Raw genomic sequence first — 10,748 nt, 5'->3', positions numbered from 1 at the left:
ACAAACACTTTGAAATTCCACGGACCTTCATTGGAACACATGGATATTCTAAACAAAATCAAGACAAACCGTGAGATACAGAGAACTTGAGGCTTGCAGAAAACGAACACACTGCAAACTAATTAAACTTTTCAATGCTTTATTGTTGAATACAGATAATATTAATAATTATCAACAACACTATTAACAAACCGGTAAAAACCTAACGCTAATAAACTTTCATCACCATGACAACGATGTCCATCATTACCATGGCAACCAAAACATTACACTGATTGATAATGATATGTATATAATACAAGGGTTCATAGACTAGTAAATACTAGTACAGTACAATGATCTCTCATAATATCCTGATAATATCATATGCTATCTTCAAGGCTTTATTTAATTAACTGAGATCCCTATCATTATCTTGCTGATTTCTAATATTATCTACTATCTTATTTCCACGTCTCTATCTCAAAAGGTAGCCAGGTCGACGAAACTTTTTATTTGGAGCTCGCAGCTTATGCACAGCCGGAGAAATGAAAGATGTTTGATCTTAGAATCGACCTATAATTTCAGATAGTACCAAGACCACCGTTTTCTTTAGATTAGTATTTCTATTGTAATTCTAATTACATGTAATAATCTAATGATAGTTAATGATATCCAAAAGAAATTTTAAAGCTACCGATCGCGATTGTGTAGGTTGTGTACTAACTCTCCCTACTTGCTATGGATCCTGGGAAGGGACATTTTTTGGAAGCATATTTCGACGCAGCTCTATTCATCGAAAATACATGTTTGTGCTCTAGGAGTGACGATTTTGTTTGTATTTTTTTTCCAATTAGAAAATTTCTTTAAATGATGTGACTATTTAGTTTATTTCAAAAGTTTCCCTATTCAAAGACATAGGACTAAAGCGATTTTAAATCCCTGCAATATTGTCTTCACAGTTACTTTCGAGGTTACCTAGATCGACAAACCATTTTCATGTTACTCAGTCTAGGTCAGCTGTTTTTACATGTTGGTCATGCGCAGTGATGAGTAGATCGGATAACCGGATCCTGCAGAGGAAAAAAAACACTCATGTCAATAAAATGTGTACATAATACGTGTTTATGTTGTGAGAGTCGGCGGATTGGTTGGTTGATGATCATTCAGTCCATTGATTGGTCGGAGGGTCGGATGGTCGGTTTATATCTTACCAGATTCTCCATGCGCACTGAATCCAGGCGAAGTAGCGCATGCACTCTCTGGTGTAGTAGCACAGCTTCCGGTAGACGTACTCCCAATATCACTATCAAAAGCCTGTGATAACTGGTCAACGATCTGGAAATGGTTAGGAAAAAGAAGCTGGTCAACCATCTGGAAATTTTTAAAAAGAAGAAGTCGTTGCTTTAACCTCTACAGTTTTAAGTTAAAAGAAAGATCAAGGGACAGACTTACTTCTACTATCTCGTGATCACTGGGGACTGTTTGCTCCACTTCTATCAACAAAAAATCACAATCAATAAGCCATACGTTAAAAATTTTATCGAACCCTGAAACAATCTCTGGCGGCTGGTCTAAGTCAGGGAACGGCTAACTCACGGATCAAAGCCCTGTATCGACCTCTGGGAGTATAAAGTCGTAGCACAGCTAAATTACAGATTGAACCTTGAAACAACCACTGGGCTATTCTTAGTCAGGGTACTGCTGTAACTCACAGATCGAATTTGATTTTAGCTAGTTAGATTTGTGTGGGGGAGAAAAACATGTAATGCGCAGAGTCCAGAAATAGAACCTCATTCATAAGAGGTGAGAGGTTAGTGATGTTCTTTACCGCTACATCATCCAAACGCATAAAACAATAGAAAGTCGAACCAAACAAAGCTTAACAAGAGTCGATTTATGTTTTGTTTTTTGTCTCACCTGATACGGCTGTGGGGTTAAGGTAAGCGATCTGACTATCATGATAAGGATAACAGGAAGGTTGTTCATCACACTGTAGATTATATGGAACAGCCTGTCAATCAAAATATCGAATGTATGCATTAATTATAGCATCATGACAATATATAGTTAATATATGTTATATTGCATTATTATATTTCTGTACTTTGCACTGTTTACTATAGTGTCCTTTATTCTGGTAATTACTCTACCATGCATTAGTTAGTGTCCTGTCCTCTAGTTAAATTATTTTATTCCTATATGGATACTATATATTACATGTGCACATTTCTCTGTACTGTACATTATTTACTATAGTGTCCTGTCCTCTAGGTACAGTACTATGCATGGTATACCTATATCATACAGGATACTATGCTTTACATTATTATAGTGTCATGTACACATATCTCTGTGCTGTACATTATTTACTATAGTGTCCTGTCCTCTAGATACAGTACTATGCATGGTATACCTATATCATACAGGATACTATGCTTTACATTATTATAGTGTCATGTGCACATATCTCTGTACTGTACATTGTTTACTATAGTGTCCTGTCCTCTAGATACAATACTGTGCATGTGCTATATCATACAGGGCACTTTGCTTTACCGTAGTGTCATGTGCACATATCTCTGTACTGTACATTGTTTATTATAGTGTCCTGTTTTCTAGGTACAGTACTGTGCATGGTATACCTATATCATACAGGACACTTTGTTTTACATTATCATAGTGTCATGTACACATATCTCTGTATTGTACATTATTAACTATCCTTTACTATGCATACAGTACTATGCATTGTGTACCTTGCATTCTCTTGGATTCAGCCAGTACTCCCCATCATACACTACATTTCGTTCATCATTCATCTTCAGTCTATTGAGTCTCTTGAAGATGAGATCTTCATTGCCTTGAAAAAATAAATAAAGTATTTTAATGACTGCAAACAAGAACATAAGCCCAGAAAATTAAATGGAAAGACGATAGAAGAGAAGGAGGAACGTAAGTAAAAATGGGCGAGAAGGAGACCGAAAAAAAAGAAGCAGAAGAAGAAGCAGAAAAATGGGGAGCTTGGGGAAAAGGCCTCTTGGTAAGAGGAAAAAAACCCTGAATCAAACAAAGTCGATTCACATGTGTTAATTGGTGTCAGTGTTGGTGAGGTTGGAACCTACGAACGACATCAATGAAGTAAAACCACCACTGTAGCGTAACACCAACTCATCAAGTTTCTATGGTAACAAGTGGTTTCTTATCTGATGTCTAATATTCTGCTCACCTCGAAAACCAACAGCCCTCGGCATGGGCTTCATTCTGTACACTTTAAAAGCATTGTTACCCCGTGTACAGCTCTTCTCTGTGACTTCTTCGATGTCTGGCAACGCGTTCAGGGCACATCGAAAGTTTGTTTTCCATCTTCGAGGATTTGGCGCCATTTTTCGAGCATCATATCTGATTAACAAAGCGCCAATTGAATTAGAATTACAAATTTCAAAAAAATGCTCTATTCCAGCGCTAAAACTGATACAAGCCAGCCCAGGAACAATAGACTAAAACAACTGTATTCATTCAGAAAGACAATGTTATACCTGTAGGAAAACTCATTCAAACAAAAGACTAAAATTATTCAAAACATAAACAAAAATATTCCACGGGTTTTTCTCCAATGCATCTTTTCAGTTTGTCAAATTTGAAAATTTGAAAATCAGCCAGAAAAATAAAGCCACAGATTCCATGTATAGAATTATGTTCTATTCAGATTCTTGTAATTATGAGCCTTTCTAGATTCAAAGGACACTCTAATATGACCACAACCATTTGTTACAGAATATATTCATCATTGTCATAATGCTAGCTGCATTAAATTCCCCAACCAAAGGAAAAAATCAAAAAGGTCACAAAGTAGACGTAAGTGAGCGCACTCTATAGCAATGCATATCTTGAATCAAAAATGACAGGGATTCTAGAGCTTCAACATTCGAATTCTTTAGATGGGGTCGTTAATTCATAGCAGAGATATAAATTTGCATTTGAAATGTTGTGCAGTAGTGGATCGTTCGATTATGTACATTATTCTAGGTGTGTCTCGAAGCAAATACTTCCTTGTACAGAAGAAGTAGCTTAATTATTACAAGTGAAAAAGGCGGCGAAATCTAGACATGTTGCGGACTTCGATCATTATCAACAAACAAATAAATAAAGAGTATGCTTTATTGAACACCCCACAAACACTGCTCATTACTCTGTTACTTTATTACCACTCAGTACAAAACACCAAGCCTGCACTATGCTGGTAGAACTAAACACGTTTAGCATATAGTTCAAGGATTTTTGCTTTACCGAAATAATGATACACAAGACGAATCAGTTCCAATGACGAAGACTTAAAACTGTCGGTGATTAACTCACAAAAATGCAATCAAAATCTCTTGAAAAAAATCATTTATTGTTCTAGGGAGGTTCTATATCGTGCTCTCTATTTTTCTTGCTGTTTTATTTAATGATTTCTTATAAATTCTATTTTATCCACTGACATTCAACAACTCGGTCCTCTAGAAGAGATTCTTAAAGCTTAACACGTGCAAACTCGTGTTGTACACAAAAGACAAGTCCTTCAAAGTATTGAGATATAGTCTCTGAAGTAATTACGTGCTAGATTATGAGACGTTGATTCTGTTAACACTAACGCTAAAAACATGATTGGCCTTCTAGATTTGAGAAAACATGCAGTATGAATTGCAGGAATAAGGATAAAAGTACAACACTGAGAGCTATGATATTTAGTAGTCTGTCCCGAGGTCAAGGTATACTGAAAAATATCAAGAAATTGAAAGAAAATTATGCGTAAATGTGTTTCGTTTCCAAATAGAGGACAAATGAGCCTTTAATAATCACTAATAACTTAGTTTCACAGGTAATATGATATAATTATTGGCAAAATTCGGGAATAAAAATATCGACTTGATGTGTAAAAAGCTCGAAGATTCAATAAATAAAAAACTGTTAGCAAAAATATCGTATCTCAAAAATAAATGCACTTTAGTTGGATTCCCAAAAGTAAATTTACTGAAGATTTACTAATTTAACACTGCATGAGTAAATATAACTATAAATAAATGTAATATAATATATTGTAAGATATATATTTAGGGGAAAATATTGAATAAATCTATACATTTTTTTTAGCATGGCGTAAAAAGGAAGCCACAACTATGAACCAGTCGAAAAATGTATATTGACTGCCTCCAAACTGGCAAATAATCAAGAAGCTCATGTTATAGCAAGTAATATTATAATTTTTTCACATCAATGTACTCGAGTCAGTACGGTCGTCACTATTTTAATGAGCAGAGACGGACAGTATTGTTGGGTGATAGGTTCGAAGTGAAATCAAAAACAGTAGGTTTAAAAGGTTTAAAATATTCGACATCTTTCACTTGTGTTTTTGATATTATGTAGCCATGACTATATTGCAATATGTTTTCATGTAGACCTGCGTATTCACAGCTAACAGCCTTACCTTCCTGTATAGATAGCCCATTCTCGAAACACAGCTGCATCAACCTCTTCTTTCCACGACTGTCGAGAACCGTGCTTCCAAGGAACACGAAAGATTCTCCTTTCTTTATCGAGCCATTCTAGGCCAAGGAAGTTCCCACTTTCTATTTGAATAACTAGCCAATCCCTTAGACGCAGTCGTCTTTGCATTTTCGGGTTTGCTTCAGCGAGTGGTAACGTTACACGCGGACCAAGGGAATTCTACTAAAAAAGCCTTCCTCGACCTACTCTTTTAGGGCGGGGTTTTAGTTCGATTTTGTAGAATTTCTCTCGGAAAAAAACCTAGCGATCTTCAAAAGATTTGAACGTTTGATAAACTTTTCGTATTTGGCGTACTAAATAATTCTTGTTGCCTATAGAGGAAACATATTGATTGATAGAGAGGTTGTGAAACTGCACGAAGTTGAAGCGAGCTGAAGCGATATCTCTGTGCACACGTGTATTTATATCACCCACCAAGGGGGGAGTTTCCAACCCTGTCTCTTGGTCTGGCCTAATTTGAATATATCCTTTCAGTTTGGTACTTTCACTTACAGCGACGTTTCGATCTTTGGTTTGTATTTCAACTTTCGCATCTATTGTTTTGCATACTACTCGTGAGATAGAATTCTTTTTATACCAGAATTCTTAGAAGTATCACTGTGTGCATGTTGTTGTGGGATGCCTATTTTATTCACTTGGAGAAATTCCTTATTGACAGCCACCCTTTGCTGTGAGGTAAATAGCTTAATAAAGAAACTAAAATGTTTTTGTCTACAATTCAATATAAATTACTCTAAAGAGGAGATGAATAAAACAGTAAAGGAAGCAATGAGAACTAGGATTAGTTTTGTGTATTCACCAAACAGTTTTTGGTAAGGGTACAATCTGGTAGACTTGAGTAAGGAACATGGTAATGGATCTTAAAGCACAATCCTGAGATGAGGATTAGGCATGATGAGTTGGTACATGAAAAACTAGTCGAAAATCTATCCAAATAGGCTTATTTGTTTGTCTAAGCACGAGGTCGCGTTTACAAACACGTTTCCTTACTTTCGCTAAGGCTATTTTTTTTAAAGTTGATTATCAAATTCTTGGAAAAATTGATAAAACACATGGTCGAACACCTTGGGAAATGTTAAAAGAGAAATTAGAAAATGAGTTGAGATGGTTTCTATATATAAACACTATCATTTCTTTTGTTTGTGAAGTCTCTTTGCTCCGTGTTTCTGGTACCTTTGCCAAGTGCCACACTAGTCATTTATCTATACATCATTTTTTAGTACTGCATACTGATGAATATTAATAGTAGCTAGCCATGAAAAACTTACACAACAGTACTAACCTTACTGACAATTATACCCTGCAATACTCAAATAAGCTATCATAATTATATCTGGAAGAACAAATAAATGAATAAGTTGATAAATAAAGGAAAATAGTACCTCAAACTTATTTGCATATATTCATATATTTTTTGCACATCATTTTAAACTTTTTGCTTTGTTACATGTCATATTATGGTAAGAAAAAAGAGTGACTAACTGAATTAGTTTAGTTCTAGAAAATGTAGTTGTTTTGTTGCAGGAACGGTCTTCCTGTAAAGCTACGACTATTTGTTAAAAACTACGACATATCAATTAGAATTTGCTAATCAACTAGCAACATTGATTGCTCAAGTGTCCTCATGGTTTAAATTACAACACAGTCAGCTCAGAAAATGGCCATAAAAATAATGTTTATCTTGAATCTCGTCATCCTGGGTGGGACGTGCATCCCCAAGATAACACCAATGGCTGGAGCCATCATCACAAGACATTTAGCTATTTTACTATTACTGTGCTACTTTTTTAGTGAACTGCGACAGTTTGTATTCTTGATGACGTCATGTCAAGTAAGCAAAGCAGAATAGAAAATTGCATATATAATTCCTGTCGTTGCAAATGTTGAAGTTTTCATCATCATTCTAATAGTAAAGCCAAAAGTTTAGCTTTATTTCTGTAAAAAGGTGACAAATGTGATCATTTTGCTATCGTTTAAAGGACCCTGAGTCGAGCCGTAGTTTATTTATAGCATTCTTTAAAGGCCTTGTTGGTTTCTAACAGTCGTCAAGTCAAAAATGCACAGTATTTGTACAGTATTTATATATGAATAATATAAACGCTATTCAACCAGAAAAGCAAAGGCATTCTTGTAACTAGTGAATCAGTTTAAAAACTATTACTTTAATATCATATACAATTATTGATAATGATATGAATATTACTACTAAGCATATTTCCGAGAAAAACCATTTAAAAAACGTTGAATACTAAGAAATGAAATCATGCACCTTTTGGTACTTTGCAATGAGGCTTCGCACTAATATTAATACTCAATCAATAAAAAGAACTTGTTGTCTCAATAACCGCTTGTTTTACTGAATTGTTTTCTATGATCGACCAACGCGTTTTTCACGTTCATCATTGCCTCAAAATATTTGACTTTTAAAAAGTTCGACTGAAGAAATACAGTAGTTATATAGTGTAGATATAGTCATCAAAGTTTGATTGGGTAGTTTCATATTCCTTTTTATATTTAAGGATTGATGTTCCTAAAAGAGAATGAGTGTAAACTTGTGTTGGTAGAACTATCTAGAAGAAGGATAGCTCTGGCTGAGATGATAGCCCACAGGCAAGATGGTAAGGCTAGGGTTAGGATGATGATTCTTGACACGCAGGATCAACAGGAAGCTGAATTCATATCTGTTCTATTAACTCCATTGTTTAACTCTATTCTCTACAGCAATCATCTCGATTGACTATAGTAGAGTCTGACACGTTCCAGATTATATACTGACATGATTGTGCTAGTTATGAGTGACAAAAGTCTGAGAAAGTTGATCATTTTTCCATAAAGAGCTTCCTCCACGAGCTTGAATGAAGATAAAACATTACTGATTAAGACATCACTCCAATGAACCGGTAACAGCTTGACCACAATACGAAATACCACGAATATCGACGAGAATGGCATTAGTTAGGAATGATAAAGAATTCAATCAAGAACAGTAGCCCAAGTGTTGTTCTTTATTTGATTATTGATACTTGTTGGTAAGAAGATTTATCTAAAGTAAAGAGGAGGTCAAGGGCTATAGTAAAGTACAATAAACGAGCTCGGGTTTGTATATGTCTTGTTATCCGCAGGCACAGCAATGCAGGAAGCGGCACGCAGAAGTATAGTAACCTGTACCTAATCAGTCTATATATACACCTATTTGCAAGAACGTCGATATTAGAACATTAGTAATTTAGTGAGGAATACTTTAAAAGACAAAAAAAAAAAAATTTCAGCTTCAGTGATCTTCTTTTGTTTTTTAATATGATTCCTATCCCACTAAATCACTAATGTTCTATTCTCGTATGACAACGTTCTTGTAAGTAGGTGTACACACTTTTATGACAATTTGTTTTTTTAATACTGAATACTGCAGAGTGAATAGCCTACAATGTTAAAATCGAAGGGCAAAAGTAAAGAAAAGTATTCTGTATTTCTACAAAAAGAGATGTATTGACTACAATAGGTAAAACATGTTGGTTTAGCCTGGTTTTGGCTTCTGAGAGACTCTCGTTATAACTTACCGCGATAACTCGAGCTGCAATTAACTATACGAACACTTAGTATTCACAAGAAATACTTTTTCTTGAAATAGCTGTGTTTACAATGTGAAGCAAGGACAAATCGGACAGGCTTCCAATAAAAGGATTATGAATCAGTTCGGAACCGTTTTCTCTTGCACAAAAATAACCCATCTCGTCATATCAGATGAACCATACATCTTCCTTTACCTAGATCTTCCTTCTTAAATCAAATGTTCATTCCTTTAAATAATCGCTCAGATTGTGTTAACGAGACTGACATTTTATTCCTTGTTGTCGTGTATTTCACAGGAAACAGGAAGATCCCCATTAACAGCCCAGTTAATGGACAAGCTGATACAAAACTTACTATTAAGAATAGAATCGCTATTTATGCTGAGCCATGATTCCTCGTCCGGCTTTGATTGCAATTATTTCAACGCAGTTAATGAATAAGCTGAGACAAGATCGAGTAGGAGGGGCATTTAAGGAAGAGGACAGTAAGGAGGCTCATAATAAGGCCAAGGTTTTATTTAACATAAGTGTGTGTACGTGAGCTTAAGCATTAAACTTCCTAATTTTCCGAGAGCCAGCACCGCTCGTGAGCAAGATTACAAATCAGTTGAAGAAACGTTTTGATTTTTGATAAAGATTTTAATCGTTAATGTTAGGGTCTATTAAAAAACCGTCGCGTACCATTCTACGTGTCACAGATAAACAGGATGCTGTGAGCCTCTTATTGTTTCATCATCCCAAGGCATAATATTAGCTGAGGTTGGTAGAAACCCAAGCCAACCCGGCAAGATTAATTAAACTCAGTGATGTTAGCTCCTTTAAGGCCCATGCTACGTGTTGCTGAGAAAGCAGAAAAATAATCCTACTACAATACTGACTGGTACATAGAACCGGAAGTACATAGAACCGGAAGTACCACAATCACTTCCTGTTAACAAAGAATAGAATGGCGCAGCAGATTCCAAGTTTCGTCACGATTATCATTTGATCGACAGCTGTCAGTCTTTTGAAGTATTCGAATGAATTTCTTTCTCGACATATCTTTATCGATACTCTGAAACATCCTCTGGGCTGATCTAAGTCAGGGCATGACTAACTCACAGATAGAACCCTGAAACAACCTCTGGGCTGATCTAAGTCAGGGCATCACTAACTCACAGATAGAACCCTGAAACAACCTCTGGGCTGATCTAAGTCAGGGCATGGCTAACTCACAGATAGAACCCTGAAACAACCTCTGGGCTGATCTAAGTCAGGGCATGACTAACTCACAGATAGAACCCTGAAACAACCTCTGGGCTGATCTAAGTCGGGGCATGACTAACTTACAGATAGAACCCTGAAACAACCTCTGGGCTGATCTAAGTCAGGGCATGACTAACTTACAGATAGAACCCTGAAACAACCTCTGGGCTGATCTAAGTCAGGGCATGACTAACTTACAGATAGAAATATTTTTTATTTTATTATCATTTAATTTTTTCTCTTTCTGAGGGCCGTATGTTAGATAATTCTTGTAAGTTAATACGTCTATCAAATAGAATTTAGCGTGTTAGGTAGACTGTTAGGTACCGGTTGTGAAGGGATAGAACTTGGAGAAACTGAACCCTTAAAATCAAGGGAAAGACCCTACAAGACTCTACTCACATA

At 35.8% G+C, this 10,748-nt stretch overlaps 1 protein-coding gene and 1 long non-coding RNA gene across 5 annotated transcripts; one reads left to right on the top strand and one right to left on the bottom strand.

Annotated features, from left to right (window-relative positions):
• Positions 1–122: 122 nt before the first annotated feature.
• LOC116291486 (interferon regulatory factor 2) lies at positions 123–5,909 on the bottom strand. 4 transcript variants are annotated; one of them, XM_031698656.2, is made up of 7 exons: positions 5,450–5,909; positions 3,209–3,381; positions 2,739–2,842; positions 1,900–1,993; positions 1,435–1,472; positions 1,194–1,353; positions 123–1,052 (listed from the first exon to the last, which is right to left on the bottom strand). In XM_031698656.2, exons 1-7 carry the CDS (start codon positions 5,635–5,637, stop codon positions 1,006–1,008), a joined length of 804 nt encoding a protein of 267 aa, XP_031554516.1. In that variant the 5' UTR covers positions 5,638–5,909; the 3' UTR covers positions 123–1,005. The 4 variants fall into 4 exon arrangements, with proteins under 4 accessions (XP_031554516.1, XP_031554518.1, XP_031554515.1 ...); XM_031698658.2 differs by having other exon boundaries at positions 1,194–1,317; XM_031698655.2 differs by having other exon boundaries at positions 1,435–1,475; positions 5,450–5,908.
• A 133-nt stretch (positions 5,910–6,042) lies between these two features.
• LOC116291489 (uncharacterized) lies at positions 6,043–8,619 on the top strand. The gene is made up of 2 exons (XR_004196587.1): positions 6,043–6,204; positions 8,049–8,619. It is a non-coding gene; the product is annotated as an uncharacterized LOC116291489 (long non-coding RNA).
• Positions 8,620–10,748: the final 2,129 nt, after the last annotated feature.

Source organism: Actinia tenebrosa, unplaced genomic scaffold (genome assembly GCF_029948245.1).
Source record: "Actinia tenebrosa isolate PJP-AT-01 unplaced genomic scaffold, QUT_ActTen_1.0 PGA_scaffold13__45_contigs__length_12533684, whole genome shotgun sequence".
Lineage (NCBI taxonomy): Eukaryota > Metazoa > Cnidaria > Anthozoa > Actiniaria > Actiniidae > Actinia > Actinia tenebrosa.
The sequence above is the reverse complement of the archived record's forward strand: the minus strand, read 5'-3'. Positions and strand labels throughout refer to the sequence as shown.